The 17,699-nt window shown below is 33.5% G+C and overlaps 1 protein-coding gene across 1 annotated transcript; it reads right to left on the bottom strand.

Moving 5' to 3' along the window:
- Window positions 1-657: 657 nt before the first annotated feature.
- On the bottom strand, window positions 658-17,451 carry LOC139487797 (heat shock 70 kDa protein 12A-like). The gene is made up of 5 exons (XM_071272899.1): window positions 17,292-17,451; window positions 12,764-13,096; window positions 3,614-3,832; window positions 2,428-2,587; window positions 658-1,900 (listed from the first exon to the last, which is right to left on the bottom strand). The coding sequence occupies exons 2-5, from the start codon at window positions 13,073-13,075 to the stop codon at window positions 777-779; spliced, it is 1,815 nt and encodes a 604-aa protein (XP_071129000.1). The 5' UTR covers window positions 13,076-13,096; window positions 17,292-17,451; the 3' UTR covers window positions 658-776.
- Window positions 17,452-17,699: the final 248 nt, after the last annotated feature.

The raw sequence follows: 17,699 nt of genomic DNA, 5'->3' as shown, positions 1-17,699 counted from the left end.
TGATTCTAAAACTGTAAGTATAAGAAGGACAAAGCATATATCGTATATACGGACTGACGGACATGCACAAGACACTCAACCCCACTTATCGTATCGTCGTGTCTCAAAGTAAACATTTTGACCCTAATTCATATAAGTTGAATTAAGTTAATTATAAAAAAATGCTAACAAAAACAAAAATGAAAAGAAACAAAAGAGAATTTATGCCCAAAGCGCCTAAGATATAGACGATTCTAACACGAAGAACGCGAGGTGACTCCCAAAATAATTTAAACTGTTATGTAACATTGTTTATCAAATTTACCTTTAAAATTAAGAAAGGATACCAGACACATAAAATAATAAGTTTGTGTACCTGATATTTGTACAAGAGAACACTGAGTGCATGAAAGAACTAATCTCTACCTATCTGAAACTTTTGTGCTTTCTTTACATAATTTTGCTGTTTTGATCAATAGGAACAAGTGTCATAGTTGTGTTTAACTTTATTTATTCAATTCAATAAGTGCTAGTTATCTAGTATATAACTAATGAACTATATGTTATGAGTATTTAAGTATACACACATGTGTGCTAACAACAGAAATGCTCAATAGACAAAAAAGGTATAACTGTATCATGTTACTAAATTACTTTCGTCATATTTATTCACGAACTTTTACGTTTTGGATGAAAATTTTACATATTGGCCCAGATTGTGGTTGCAAGAAAAAAATTATAAACTACCAGTTTTGTACTAGAATTAATGACAAGTTTAAATCAATGTTAATTCAAAGCTAAATGTCTAGAAAGAACGGATCAAACAACCGTTTTCTCTCTGGATTTTTATTGATTGACGGTAAAAAATCAAATCTAACGGACGTTTCTTTCATTGTTTTTTTATTGACAAACGTCCCAACTAGCTCTGTTCCAGCAATTTTGAGGAATATTTGTCCCTCGACAAATTCTGGCCACATTCCATTTGGCGGAGAAACAATAATGGATCCATGTTCCATGCAACTTTTATCTGTAGTGTAGAAAGGGTCCTTTTTAGTACTAATACTAAAATGCCATTCAAGTGGACCATATTTTTCATCTGACAAAAAATATGATGCCACATCAATACTGTTAGTTTGTCCAATATGAACTTCTTCATCAATTTCAAAAAGTACGTCAAATAGATTATTACACATTTCTATTCCTCTGCGGTAAATTTTTTGCCCAGGATTATGAATACTTGGGTCGAATTTCATAGCAACACCCACGCCATATGTATAATTGCATACTCTTGATGATACAACATTTGGATTGTGGCCATAAATAACAGCCCCTTTCAACACTGAAAGAGACCCGTCTAATGGTATAAAAATCTCCAACGATTGGAATTGCTTTTTAATGGCATGTTGTAATATGTCAGCCTCTGAAAAACCACCAGCCATCATTATTGCACTCACATCAGAACATCTTTCATGTTTCAATATGGATAATACTTCATCAATGATCATTTGAATAGTCTCAGAAAAAAATGCTTCAACTAAAGATCCTGCAATAGATAATTTGTCTCTTTTAAGACGTACAGTTTCATCAAATCTTGAACTTGCAATAGCTGTTGGAACGTCTGATTGTTTTATATCAAGGAACAGTTCAATCAGACTTAAAGGCATGCGAATAGTTAGTGATTCCTCATCTTCTTCTCTAAACATTTTTTTCTTTACTTCAAAATCTCTCAGTAGTTGCAAGACATCATCTCCGTGTTTATTTTTAAACTGTTTCATAACTTCCTTTCCAAAAAGTTCTTTAAGCATATTTACGAACTGTTTGTTTATGCATTCGCCTCCCCATGGACCACCGCATTCTCTATGTATTATTTTAAGCTCGCCGTTCTCTAAAACTTGTTGAGCAGAAATGTCTACAGTACCACCTATAGTATCAAATAGAAAGTTAAAATAAAATGTACTCATAGAACTGGACAAATTATCGTAAAGAATATGTAAATATACGAGTTTAAAAATATGTATTAATGTTGTGATCTGATTCCTTGTTCTATTGTCTTCAAAATAAAAAAATAAGTTTTAGCCACGTGTCACATTATCCTAAAAAGATTGGTGAAGACATTGTCTGAAATAAACGGGTTTTTTTTACAAATTTTAGTATGAATCTAGTTACTGTGATCTTTTCCTTTAACTACTGACAAAAAATGATACCACTAAAATATGGTCTTAATGTCAGTCTATGAATATAACCGTTAACCTTCAAGCTTCAATACTGGTCTTATTCATCCTTTGAGACAAGATCATACCAAAGTTGATAAAAAATTGAGTTTATAAAAAACTGTTGTGACCTAGACCTTTGATTAATTTAAATCAAAAGCATAAGAACAATTACCATATCCCCTGCGGTGCGACTTTGGGAGAAATAAAAAAAAATGTTTAACTTTCATAATAGTACCTCCAGCATCCACAACAATAAACTTTCGACCCGGATCAAAAGCTTTCAGTATGACTGCACCATTGTTTCCAACAAATTTATCAACGGGAAGAAGTCTTGCGTAAATAGATGCAGCCTCAGGCTCATATACCATAATGAACTTGTCACCTTGTATACCAACCTGATAAAACAAATCAATATAATATATGTTTGAGGAATGACTGTAATATTTTTTCTGTCTATGAAGAAATAACATCAAAAATGTGGTGTACACTGAATAGCCCGCGTAGCGGGTTATTTAAAGTGTGCACCACATTTTTTATGTTATTTCGAATAGGCAGAAAAAAATATTACAGTCATTTCTTATAATTTAATTCTTTAATCCATTTTAAACCGGAGTAAATCATGAAAAAACGTTGACAAAATTATGTCTATCGGCTGATAAACAAAACGACGTCAGCCAATCAGAATACGCATTACATCCAAAATTAAATTATTTCAATATGTTTTGGTTTTTTTGTGTATGCTTACGAATAATTATAAATGGTAAGCTTACACTTACCAAGTAACAAATTTTTAATCAAATTTTATTAAAAAATATCGAAAACTATACTACAGCTGATACTGGTGACTTGTATGTCTTTATTATCCATAAAGGTAAGTATGTAAGCTTAATTTTGTTCATCATTGTCGTGGTACCCGTCGTGTTGCTCAAGTTAGTTCAAATCTGGCAACAAGTCTAATTCTGTATGTCACATTCGTGAAAAGGTCTCGAAGTTGTGGTTATGATCTGAGGAACATATCCGCTATTATCTGTGAAACGGATATTCTATAACGGTTAACCAACTGGTGGTGGCGTCTGTAATATTTACGAAGGGATTGTTTCAACTTCATCATTTGGAACTCTTGGTTTAATAGCTTCCCTGTGGAAAGCAACCCCTATCAAGAAAATCATGATAGGAAATACAAGCCCGGAAATACTTACCTTGACTGGAGTGCTGCTCCAAGATCTCCCAAGTCAGACATATAGTTCTTGTGGGTTTTTTTAGCGCACTTCCCTTAGATGTTTTTTTTTTTTAATTTTAGTTTTATACTCAAACTTAAAGTTGCGTTTTATTGTTTAAATGGCACGAAAAGACTGTTTGTTCTTCGCTACCAAGTATTTCTTAGTATCTGGTTTTACTAGGCTTGTTTAAATATAGTTTACCTTTTCAGCTGATTCTCTCATAAACTGTTTTGCAGAATCATTCCAGATTGATGGTACAGACACTACCCAAAATATGTCGTCTTCGACAGTTCCAAGCTTTCTCCAATGCATCTGCTGAATGAAATGGTCTTTCAAAAAGCCAATAGCAGCAGAAAAAACAGCTTTTGCAGATATGCGTTTTCCTCCTACATCCAGCAATTCAAAATCTACTCTTATATCCTGTCAACAGATTTCAAACGTTATACATTTCTGTTTGAGAAACAGAATTTGAAAATTTGGCGCAGTAACTCTTTTCTGTAAAGAATAATATTAATAAACCTTAAGGAGGTAGACCTAGGTTAAGGGAAATAACTCTTAAAATCATCAGTATGTTTGTGTCAGCCATTTTCATAAATATGTTCTAAGCTTCTTTGCTACATAGATTATTTTCAATCTGTTTCAGGTAAATGCTTAAAATTCATTGAGGAAACTTGACTTTTACAAACACATATCTGATTTAAAGAGTTATCTCCCTGTACCAAGGTCTACCCCCTTAAGGTGTATAGGTGTATATTTTTCACACAAGCATGTACATTGAAGCTTGAAGCGGGGCCAAAACTCATAGGGAAAACAATGAGTAACAGAAGAAAAAACAAAAGAACAGTCAACTGTTATAGCTACCGTGTATCTATCCAATAAAGTCAAAAGATTTACAACATTTTTACAAAAATAACAAGACATTTTTCCAGTGAATTGCTTCCATTACATTACATCTTTGAAAAAAAACTTAAATATTAATCTTTTTTTGAAAAAGTAATTTGTATATCAAATATTGGAAATCTTTGTTAGTAAGACGTTTTATCCAAGCAACTCAGTCGGAAAGCAAGCCCTTAGAAACGACCGTTGTTGCTACTTTCTTAAGACAACAATGGGACTGATATTTCTCTATTTTTTTGCACATGTTTGTTGTGCCAAAGCATTTTACATTAATTTACTTTCGTAATAGAAGTTATTACGTTGTTTAATGCACATAGTTTGTGCAGTTCATTTTTATATTTCATAATTCCCGCAATATTTTGGTAATGATTTTACCGGGAGTTCGTAGCACATTTTAGGTTGTCATTCGCGACTCAGATGTTATGCGGAGTAATTTTCATAGGAACTGCATAACAAATCATTTATATACGTTAAAGTTGTATGGAATTACCTTTTACACATTCAATTATAACGATAATCTTTCATAATTGTAGCCTTTTGCTACACAGCGTTCATATTTACATTGTAACCATTAACCGGAAGTAGGGAATATCTATTTTTGTGTATTCGCTTTGTAAACTATGTCAACTATAGTCAGTTTCAAATTTGGATGCTAACGATCAGCTGCTTTACGAACTTCAGATATAACTTTTCAGATTAGGTATTTTATAGGTAATTACATACGTTGATAATATTTAAATACTATTTATTGTAAATTGCAATACATTTATTTCTGTTATAATAAACGGAATCTATTTTACACCAGTTTTTCATTTGCTTTGAAATTGGTAAACTTTATAAACGGTCGGCGCTACAAATTGGTGACAGCGGTGAACGAATTTAATTTTTATTAAATTGCCACTGAAATTCTTTTTATTTAAAAATTATGATACTCAAAGTGTAACTTGATACACAAAGAGTTTAAAAAAAAAAAGGGGGGGAGAATAATAAATAAAGATAATTTTTAAAAGTATAAATTTAGAAAAACAAAAAGTTAATTTGAGACTAAAAGTGTTATTTAAAAAAAAAATATATATATTTTAGTGAACACTAAAGAGTGACTGACACTCAAAGGTGTAATATTTAAGTATTATTTAGTGAACACTAAAGAGTGACTGACACTCAAAGGTGTATTATTTAAGTATAAATAAGTGAGCACTAAAGAGTGACTGACACTCAAAGGTGTATCGTTTTTTCGAGTGAAAAAAAAACCCTTAAAGGTAAACACTACAAAGATTTCTGATATCTTAAAGTGTAATAAACATTTTAAAAATTAAGAGTAACTGATACTCAGCAGTAAAAAAAAAATTAACAAAAATAAAAAACAAACAAACAAACAAAACAAACAAACAAACTTGGGCAATATAAACAAGCACAGATTTATTAAAGCATTACACACAGTATATTATAAGATATAAACCTTGCTTTTGCCCAAAGTCAGTATGAATTTACGGAATAGAGGGCTACCATTGCCAATATTTTCAAGTAGTGAGGGAAATTCTCGTATGACGCCAAGTTTACATACATCCACAGTCCAAGCTGGTCCATCTTCATTAAATATGGGTAATTCATTAGGCAGTGTTTCAATAAATAGTCAAAGTTCACATACATATACTACTAGTCCACCTATTCAAAGTACTTATAGTTTTCCGTATGGTGCACAGAGCACATATGTCCCTATTCAAAGTGCACCGAGCACTTACCTGTCAAATTATAGTGCACTGAGCACGAATTTGTCCAATCAAAGTGTACAGAACACTTTTTCGCAATCAGATAGTGCACTGAGCACAATTGCCCCTGTTCAAAGTGCACCGAGCACTTACCTGTCAGATTATAGTGCACTGAGCACAAATTTGTCTAATCAAAGTGTACAGAACACTTTTCCACAATCAAATAGTGCACTGAGCACAAATTTGTCTAATCAAAGTGTACAGAACACTTTTCCACAATCAATTAGTGCACTGAGCACAAGTTATCCATACCACTGCGCTCCAAGTGCAATGAGCATACCTCAAAGAGTACTGAACACTCAAAATAAAGCAACTATTGACATGACTTATGACCAGACTGTTAATCCACCAAGAATGGTTTCACGCAGCGACACACATATCTACCCACCTAGTAACACCATGGATACTAATCAGATAGAAATGGCAAGACTGAGGGAGAAGATAATAGAAGTTGAAAGAGAAAGAGATTTCCTATGGCAAAACAGTCAAACAGATCAAGGAATGCCAAGTAGAGAAACAAGAGGCAGAACAGAGTCAATGTCGAGCACGCAGGATGGATATCGATCAAGATTGCCCTTTTACAACGGCAAAGAAGGTTGGAGCACATTTCTTATGCAATTTGAAATCATTGCAGACAGAAACAACTGGGATCCAAGACGTCAGGCTGAAGAAATATTGCTAATCCTGAAAGATGAGGCTGCAAATTTTGCCGCAGAGCTGCCTTATGAGACCAGAAGTTCATTTAGACTCCTGTCCAAAGAAATGGAAAGTCGTTTTGGTGACAATAATTTGCCAGAAACATACAGAAAGGAATTGCAGACAGTCAGAAAAGGTTACAAAGAATCAACCAATGAGTATGCAGCACGTATACAGACAATGGTGAAAAAGGCATATCCAGGAATGAACCAACAATTGTTCAACAGCATTGCCATAGAACATATGTTAAATGGGTTGCCAGATCAAAGCATAGCATATGATGTTCTGACGAAAAGACCAAAAACAATGGAGGAGACTATCAACCTTGTCGCATGGCATACAACCTGTAAAAATGGTATAAAAGGGAAAAATCAAATAAGACAAATAGAAGTAGAAACAGAAGACAGAGATGTCAGTTACAGTACAACTGAAGATTTAGATGTACGACGAATTGGCGGGAAACGTTTTGTGACTGAAGAAAGGCTAAATCAGTTTGGGAGGGACATTAAAGATAGCATAACTACTGAGGTTACCAAGTCCGTTGAGAGTATTATGGATGCCAAGTTGAACACCCAACAAGCACCACAAAATTTTAATTATCACAAACAAAATCAGAGAAACTTTGATCCAAGATCAAAATGGCAGAATAAAGACCGTTTCGGGACACAGAAACAGAATAATAACAGATGCTATAATTGCCAAGAAGAAGGACATTTTGCGAGAAACTGTCCAAAACCGAGACAGAATCAAGGACAAAATCAAGACAAAGAGGACGATTTAAACTTAGAAACGACCGTTGTTGCTACTTTCTTAAGACAACAATGGGACTGATATTTCTCTATTTTTTTGCACATGTTTACCATATCAAAATATTTTTAATAAGATTATTTTTAATAATATCCACTTGTAAATAACAGCATATGGTGCTTGATATAACAATAGTTTGTTCATGATAGTGTCAAACAAATAGTTAAGCAGCTTACCACGCAAATCATGCAAATTGTGATACAAGCATGAAACTTTGTAAGAACATGCCTTTAGGTGTATGTAATCATATTAGGGGGGTAGCCACGAAAACAAATCATCCGATCATGGCGGCCATCTTGGATTTTCGAAATGACGTCTTCATAGGGAACAGACATCATATGTATGGACCGTTTTGCTTGTATTGTATCCAAAATGTTACAAAATGGAGTAAATCATTGTTATATAAGATAAAGTATCACTTTCGGTCGAATATCGGTCGATAACCCACTTCTGGTTTTATGAATATCCCGGATTTGACTGCTTTATAACCCAAATAATGTCAGTCGTTATATTCCACAAATCTTCGACTAATCTTCGATTGCTACATTAGGTTCAATAGGTTAAGGACCAATAGAGGGAGTAATTTTATTCTAGTTAACCTTTTTGAGAGTGTGTGTTCTCATTGTTATAAGACGTGTCTCGGTACTTGTCTATCCACCGTTCATATTTTTAGTTACGAAGTTTTATTTGCAATTCTGATCGGATATTGATTTGAAGGAATTCTATCCTTATTACAAACACAGTTCTATAATAATACTGTTGTTAATACATCAAATAACATAATTAGAAAAGTTATCTTGAATTTTATACAATTTCTAGAATTTTACCTGTGACGTTTCTCTGTGTTGCGTAAATTTATTCATGTTACAGACACACACTCTTCGTGCACTTCTCTAATAGTTGATTAGTTTCACTCGGTTATAGTTTACTGTTGCATTTATCTATTGCTCAGAAAATATTTGCGTTATTGTTTTATAAGTTCATTGTTGATTACTTTTGTTTATATAATAGTTACTTAGTTTTTGAAATGGCGAAAAGAATTCGCTTATCAGCTTCTTCAGCAGATTTCAGGAACTCAATTTTCGGCTCTCCCTTGACACCATCTGCGAGTATGGTCTTGAGGAAACGATGATAGTCCTTCGGAAGGGGACGATAAATGGCTGACCCGTGTTAAGAGAGAGCCATATCTCTTGCACGTTAAAGACACCCATGTAGATTTCGAAAAAGAGTAGGATAATGCCGCTACAAGGCAGCACTCGCACCCGCAAAGTGGAAAGGGATTAATAAAAGTTGCAAAACTTGTTTCCCAATCCACTATAAATAAATATGTTTAAACTAAATAGTTTGGAAACTGATTGGACAAAAGGTTGTTTGTGTCAGGAGGTCACAACAGACCTACTGAAATCGTCAGACAAAGGATATACAATGTTAGGCAAAACTATCCATCTTTTTCATGAATTAAATGCCCTCCCTATCCCTCTTGATATTCGGCGATTAAACCACGGAGAGGGTATTGAAAGCACAATTAAAAAAGAAAATGCCAAGTACCATAATTTGTGTAGGATAAAGTTCAATAATAATAAACTTGAGAGAGCCAAGAAACGCAATATGTCACCGATACCATCTGGAAGTTCTAGTGATTGTACGTCTCCTAAACTTTTTAGGTGTACTCCTCGTTCTATTAAAGATCAAAAACAAAATGCAGTTGAAAATGTGCATAAATGTTTAATTTGTGATAAAGAGAGACCTTTATCTGTCTTAAGAGAGGCAATGACAATAAAACTAAACCAACGACTAGTGGATTGTGCAACAGCTCTTCAGGATAAACAACTGTTGTCAAAGCTGAGTAGTGGCGATGTTATAGCACAAGAAATGAAGTATCACCCGTCTTGTCTCGCAGCTGTTTATAACAAAGAGAGATCAAAGAGACAAACAGACAAACAGAAATCGAAAGCAGTTGCACACCGGAGGAAACTATAATGAAAGAAACTGCATTAGCTGAGCTGGTCACATAGATTTTTGAAACTCAAAAAAACTCTGAAGAGTCGGTTGTGTCTCGATTATCAGAGCTGGCAAACCTGTACGAGGAACGATTGGCACAATTTGGTTCTTCTTCTGCACAGGTACATTCTATTCGACTGTAGGACAAGCTATTGCAAAAGATGCCAGAATTGGAAGCACACCTAAAGGGCAGAGATGTACTTTTGATGTTTGAAAATATATAGGACCAGCTATAGCGTTTGCTTGTGATTACAATGACACCATGCATATGACAAAGACGGCCGAAATGATTCGCTGCCAATTAGCTACAACGAAGACAACATTTTCTTGATCCTTGGTCTCTGAAGATATCAATGATAGCATACCCCGACCTTTGTTACAGTTGGTGAAAATGATAGAACATGGACCTGATATCAAATCGCAGTTATACAACGTTTCTACAAAGTCTAACTTAGGTGTGGCCCAACTTTTAATGTTTAATTATCACCCAAACAGCCAAAAGGTTACAGTACAACAAAGACATTCAGCTGATCGTGAGACACCATTGTGTGTGTATCTTGGACTGTTACTCTTTGCAAAAACCAGGAAAAGACTTCTTATAGATACATTGTTTCAACATGGGTTATGTATCTCTTACGTTCGGGTACTGGAAATTTCAACTCAACTAGGGGAAGCTGTTGTTGAACGTTATTTAAATGAAGGTGTGGTATGCCCGCCTTTATTAAAGGGCAAAGTGTTTACCACAGCTGACAACATAGATCACAACCCAAGCTCAACAACATAAAAATCATCTTTTCATGCGACCGGAATCTCTATTTTGAAACATCCAATTAAAGATAATATCGGCGTTAAAAGTGATGAGTTAATATTACCTACACATAAACCAAAATCTAAAAAGGTACCAGAACTCACTGCTGCTTATATGAATATAAAACCTGCATATCTTAAAACAAAACCAGAACCTCTCATTCTGCCTGACGATATTACTAATATACGTAACCACAATTATCTATTCATGAGTTTGCAAAATGAGTATGAGTGGTTAAATACGGTGAGGTTAACAAGTGAAGATATTACGTCCGAAAATATTTCATGGTCATCATTTCATTCTTCAGATAGACGTGGACCAACTGTTGAAATGAATCTTAGCTGCTTAATGACATTATTTTAAGAACAAGCTCACTCAGTTGCTACCATAAAACATTCGATAGATAAGCTCAGGGATGGTGTGTCGTTTCTTAATCCTGGTCAAACTCCAGTGATTACAGCAGATCAACCGCTATTTGTTTTGACAAAGCAAATTCAATTGGAATGACCAAATTAATACGGTGAAAACAAAGTCGTTGTTACGTTCGGTGGATTACATATTGAGATGGCATGACGTGGGAAATATTTAATGATGTAACCGAGGTTTTTGAACGATTAAGTAAGAAACCTGTATTGGTCAGTGACTCTGATATGGAATTGATAGAGGCATTTGTTGTGGTTATGTACGACAGAACTACAACAACATTTGACATCAACGAATCCAGACTTGAACTATTTGCACACAAACAAAGACAGTATGACACCATTCGACCCACTAGAGCTGCACTGCTTCATCATACCAAACTAGCTACATACCGAGGTGGCCATGTATGGGGACAGGGCAGTCACACATGATCACTATCTACCTAATCCTGGTTATTAGAGATGGGTTAAGGAGAACGCAGATGGAATGTGGATTCGTCATTGGACACAATTAGCAGCAATTGCTGCATCTTGTCAGGAGTTACACAAATGTGGCTGCAAGAAAACTTGTTCTGGTAATTCTATGTGTTTCACAATTGGCTTGACCTGTACAACATTGTGTTCATGTAGCTGTTAAAACGGAATACATCGGAAAATATTGTAGATTATTACACTAATCATTCCTCCAGCATGTCTAACATGATTATTGATATATCAAACAGAAATTTTGGTCGTATATCTATACCACTATTATGTCACTCGAGTGTACGAACTTTTTCGACCCAAACCGGAAGTGGTGATTTTTTTTTACAATTGTTGTCTGTTTGACATATTTTCATATCATTTTTTTTTTCAAATAGTTTTCATGACATATATAGCGTTGAAAATGGTAATAACAGTTTTTCAATCTCCACGATTGAGCAAAATGATGTCAATTTTGAATTCAAGATGGCCGCCGTGAAAAAAATCGAAAACATGTTGGCTACCCCTCTAATATAATAAAGTACTTCCTTATGAACGTCCATACCAAATCCCTTGCTTGTATCACCATTTGCATGATTTTGTCGGTACTAAGCCGCCCCACTAAAAGGGACGTAACTCGTGAATTACCGTCGACCCCGCTTCGTCAGAAATATCGACACATCGAAGTGGCACATTTGCGTATCTTAGCATTTCAACTAACACAAATTTGATATATCATAGTCCAAGTTATGTTACATAACATAATTTAAATTCAGCATAGCTTCCCGAGAAGTTAAGAAAGAAAATTACGATTTTAATTTTCTGTGACGAATTTTTTTCGTCAACACCTTGACTTTGAAGACCCATTTTGGGAGAGAAAAAATGAGTTTAATCCATAATTGAGTTGAGTAATATATTTCTTATATACTAAAGAATGTTCACTTAAAAGGAAAATAGTTTTAATCCATGCTAAAAACTACAAATTTCAAAAAACGAGCTTCACTTTGTTTGGTAAAATAATGCCCATATATGGTAATCACATGACGTCCATTGTTGCTTTAAGAAATGGGGTCAAACTGGGGTCAGCTTTCTGACTGAACTGGGATCATTTAAGAGGTTTCCCAGTTACTGCGAGAGGTTGTGCGTTCGAAATCCTTGATTAACAAAACTTTATGACAAAGAAATGATTCCAGCTTCCAAGGTGTATAATGTTCCATTTCTATGTAGCAACATTCCAGCAGCAATTGCATACGAAGTATATATCATTAAATTGATTCGATCTTTTCATGTTTGTATTCCCTATTAAGATGTCCTTGATAGGGGGTTGCTGCTTAAAGAACAAATTTCATCTCGATAACAATAAGTACTGTTGAATTTATCGACTAAATTGAATTTAGACGTGTCTTTATTGAGTTTGGCCTTACACTGTAACAAACAAACAAAACAAAACATATACAAGAAACAGGGTTTATGAATTAAGAATAAATACCTCTCCGGCATTTACAGCACTATACAACTGCATTTTGAACCCTTTCAAAAAATACCATTGATCTGATTTATTGGTGTTCAGCAGCTCTTCATATTTGTCCTCGGCTTCAAATCCAAAAGAGTGAAACTTTTTATCCGGATCAAAAAGAAGAACAGCCGGAATTTTTGCCTGAAGTGGTCCGTTTCCATTATTCCATACTGATGTTGAGATATCTAAAGGATTGTTTTTATATTGGTATGCAAATGAGAATGCATATCCTGCACCGGAACTTCCAAAATCAATCGCAACTACAAGTATTTTTGTTTCAGCCATTCAGCCTCATTGTTTTCTACTCTGAAATCATACATAAACATCATATCTAATTTACCGTTTTAAGCATAAACAAATAACACAACTAAGGTAAAGGAAATTTCAAACTGATTTTTTACCATTTGTTTAACATGTGCTGTAACACCATTATCCCCAGTTATAGGAGGGTTGGTCGCTAATGAACATGTTTAAACTCGCGACAGCTGTACGGTGACCTATAATTGTAACTTTTTGTGTCATTTTGGTCTCTTGTGTAGAGTTTTCTTATTGGAAATTTTTTATCATATCATATCTACTTTTTTATATTTCCCAAGTCAGGAGATGTAATTCAGTGATGTCGTTGGTTGTTATTTGTGATATTTGCTTTATCATAATCAGGCTATTTCGTACTTTTCATTTTGATTGTTTCATATTTTGTTACTTCGATGCCTTTTATGACTGACTATGCGGTATGTGATTTACTTATCATTAATCACTGTACTGTGATCTATACATACTTCAATCTGTTTTTATCTTAGATAGCTGTCTTATTGGCAAGCATACCATATCTCTTTATTTTTTTTATATTTGTACCCCTAAATTACAAAAAAAAACGATTTATGAAAACGAATATTACCAGAAGACTTCTTTTTCTCTTTTAAAAGTATATTTGGTGTCGTTTTAAATCAGTATTTGTACAGACAAATATTAAAATGAATTAGAACATACTTTGGGCAGTGTGGAAAAATTCAGGAGAAGATATCTGTGGATCAGATGCATACGAACCATTTATTCAAGTAAACAGACGTTTTACGAAATTGAATATACTTGTTATTGGATGTAGAAAGACACTAAATACAACTCCTTTATATATTTCCTGGCTTTTGATATGGCCTTCATGTTTTATTGGGTTGTCTTATTTGGTTGAAATGAAGTAATGTATTTATGTCAGATAATAAGGGACAGGTTCAAACTTCGAATTTTCAAAACTCATCATAGAAATACAATGTGTAGAAATATGTGAAAATATTAAATGCACTGTTGTATAGACTCAAACTTGTGATTTACATAATATTCATGCATGCATTACTATCATTAAGAAGAATTACTAGACCATTAAACTATATTAAATTGCATCAAATCTTTCACAGAACATATTGGATACTCAGTCAATACAATTTTAATTCAAATGTTAAGCATAGAATATAGCGGTATATTTACAGTTTTTAACCAATGTTCATATATAATAAATCGATTAGGATAAGGACAAATGATCATGAAATCAACAAACAAAATTGTTTCATATTCTTTTTAGTTTGTTTAGAAATACATGTATAGCATTGCAACAGAATTAGTAATATGCTATAGAGATTGAGATTATAACCATTGTTGACTGTTTCACCTCAATTTTTGACAATTTTACCTATTATTAATCTAATTCTGGTATCTTTGATGAGTTTATTTACATCTTGTGTTTTTTCCGCAAACCTTTTTGTCAATATAATGGAATATCATGTTACTCTCATACAAAGCTAGCTATAAAACCAGGGGTGGTGTTCTCGGAGCTATTTTGGGATTAGGACGTATCCTTAGACCATCTTATGACATATATTTGTCTTATGTCGTGTTCTCGAAGCTCTCTTAACTTAGGATATACCGCATTTTCCGTTCTTACTTTAGGACACCTATCTAGATGCCTTACGATCATCCTATCTTCAACCTAACTTTGCTAATTTCTGTTCGAAACATGAAATGAAACGTACCATCGGTTATTATCTCACATGTGAAGAAATTGTGCATGAATCAAATCTTTGAACTTCGTGTTTCAAGATAGGATGACACTACGAATTCACTTCTTATTTAAAAACAAATGGTTTTCCAGTTAAAATTAGAATCCTTTTTGATATTATTTATAATTACATTTGAAATCATGCATTTAATTCATAAAATCATTTCACTATGAAATTTCGCAATTGGTTTCATCTTTTATAAATGTTATATCAAAAAATTACTTTAACTATTTAAAATTTCGCATTTAGTATATGTTCAGGACGTCCTAACATAAGATGCGTAAGACACACAACTCGAGAGTGTCCTAAGATTATCCTGAGTCCATCCTAAAATTGGTGTTAATTACTGACCGCCTACGGATCCATAGAGAGTTTGTATTTTACAAACACTCTATGGATCCGTAGGGGGTCAGTAGCGAACCATATAACTTATAATGAACTGTTCAAAGCCAGGATTATGACAGTTGGATGTATATTTAATTTTGCCATTCGAGACATGACTTTCCATTTTAAATGTTAATTGGAGTTCGCTATTTTTCTATATTTTGTTTTGTATTATGCTTCAAACATTAATTATATCCGTATATTTGACGACTACAACATCACCAGTCGGTTTTACAAGCCTTAGGTAGCAATAAACAGTTAGGAAAAAATATTAAAATTTGCCCTTATAGATTTTACCATCCCCTTTTCATTGCTTTCTTGCAATATCAAGCTTACTGTTTGTGTCATATATGTGCATATGTATGTAATCAGAATCTTCCATAGATTTTATATCCAGTATATAAAAGGGTAAAATATAATTTCTTTTGGGTGTATCCATGGCAACAATCTGCATTTATTTGTTATAAAATATTGCAAAAAGGGGGGAAAAGATGTCACATATTTCCCCAAAATTTGGCTAAAAGTAGAATTTCAATCGCTTGAAGTAATACCTTTTCTGAAACTGTATACATATATCATTCAGCAAATCCAATGAAAATCATATGTCTTTCGTCTCATTTTTTGGTAAAATTGCGTCAAAAACTTCGTGTAGAAAAAAAGTGTTTGTAAACATTACATTAATTTCTGGACCGATAGCCGGTCTACCTATGAAAATACGGATTGTCAAACAGAAAATAGCCCATAAAACATGTAAAAATAATCTCGATGCTCTTATAAACCATCTTTGAAGGCTAAATTAGCACTCAGCTGTCTAAAAATGAATTTTATTACACAATAACTTTCCTATTTGAAAAATCCACAGGGGCCATAATGCGAAACTAAACTCCTAACTGTGTATTGCTACCTTATCGCTATTCCCGGCTGACCCGAGAATATGTTCCGCTTGAACCATTGACGTCATACAACAATCATGATTCCATTGTGGTGTCAGATATTTTGAATTAGGACTACAAAACATGACGGGAACATATGTGCTGTCCAGTAATGGCGGACAAATACCGATAAGGTGTGTTGTCTTTAAAAGTTTTTAAGCAACACCAACCCCATCAAAAACTAAGGGTGGTCTCATGTGTTTCAAATACGTATTGTATAGAATAGTAGCAACCGAGGATTATCGATATTCAAATCTCGAAAATTCACAGATCAATTTAAAAAAAACTCTATGACTTTTTCACTTATAAACAGACCGCGACCGAATCTGTCTACACGTTGAGAGTGACCTTATATCGTTTCTTTTTGTATCTTTTGCCTATAGTATACATATTTTACCCACGAGGCACAAAGAAGTAGTTCAGAAGTAGACTGAGACTGGTTAATAAAGCAATGTTTTTTTACAAACGAAGATAATAGGACTTAAAACAAATGTTAGTCGCAAAAGATCTTGGAGATATTCAAGAGTATGACCATGTTAACTTCAGAAATACGGAAAGCACTTGCTTCTGTCCTATCATGATAACATTTGTTTCCAAACAGTAGTATATGTTGTCAACAAAACTAAATATACACCATTGTTAACTGAAAAATGTTGATTTGCAAAACCCTATTCAGAATGTGACCAAGTTGGAAAATGTCTGAATGAAAAAAAACATACCTTTTATGATCAAAGTGTCAAATCTATGTTGAGGAAAATGTAACAAAAATCTGTGACTTATTTCAAAGATTTGTGATTTGAATATTTTGCAAGGAGTTCAATAATTGACTTTAAAACATGTTTGATTGAGATTGAGATATTATTTGTTTTTTAAATTGATTTTTTTGTTTTCTTGTGTAATTACTAATTTTGCTCATAAGTAAGGAGGGATGCACCAAGAGCTCTTTTTTTGCCCCCTTAAACATCTGATTATTTATCGTAAAAACATAAATTATTGTAGCACAAATTTCAGCATATGTATGTAAGTACGAAATAAATATTTTACGAGAACTTTGGTCATATATAAACAAACCTACAAACGAAAAATAGATAGTCTGCATTTATGTTGTAGATGTAAAATATTAACCCATCTTACCTTACAAGGAGATAAAAAATATATTACTAGTTGTCAAACAAGTCCACGTAAACAAGGTAGATAAATTATATAATAAATTGAAAGGAAGCAAAATAACACATTTCTGCAATTCAGACTTTAGGTGGGGTAAAATGTAAGTAGTTGGTAAAACGATAAATACACTATTTTATAGACTACAGTTTAACATACTATTCATGCATTACTCAAATATTAGTATGAGAATTACTGAACCATTACACTATATACAAATTTTACAGTACATATTCGATTTAATCAATATAATTATAATTCAAATGTTAAGTATGAAATATAGCGGTATATATATACAGTTTTTGATCTATGTTCGAGTATCATACATCGGTTATGAGGACAAAGGAAGTTAACAAACAAACACTTTGATATTTTTGG

Source organism: Mytilus edulis, chromosome 9 (genome assembly GCF_963676685.1).
Source record: "Mytilus edulis chromosome 9, xbMytEdul2.2, whole genome shotgun sequence".
NCBI classification, from domain to species: domain Eukaryota; kingdom Metazoa; phylum Mollusca; class Bivalvia; order Mytilida; family Mytilidae; genus Mytilus; species Mytilus edulis.
This window is presented reverse-complemented; position numbering and strand designations above follow the sequence as displayed.

Bases quoted from the DNA above. Each gene is read 5' to 3' on its own strand.
- LOC139487797 (XM_071272899.1), bottom strand. From the start codon at position 13,075: ATGGCTGAAACAAAAATACTTGTAGTTGCGATTGATTTTGGAAGTTCC. The intron at 3,833-12,763 runs GTATTTATTCTT...ATCTGTTGACAG, and splicing joins GTGCTGTAAATGCCGGAGAG to GATATAAGAGTAGATTTTGA. The intron at 2,588-3,613 runs GTAAACTATATT...TTGTTTTATCAG, and splicing joins TGAGAGAATCAGCTGAAAAG to GTTGGTATACAAGGTGACAA.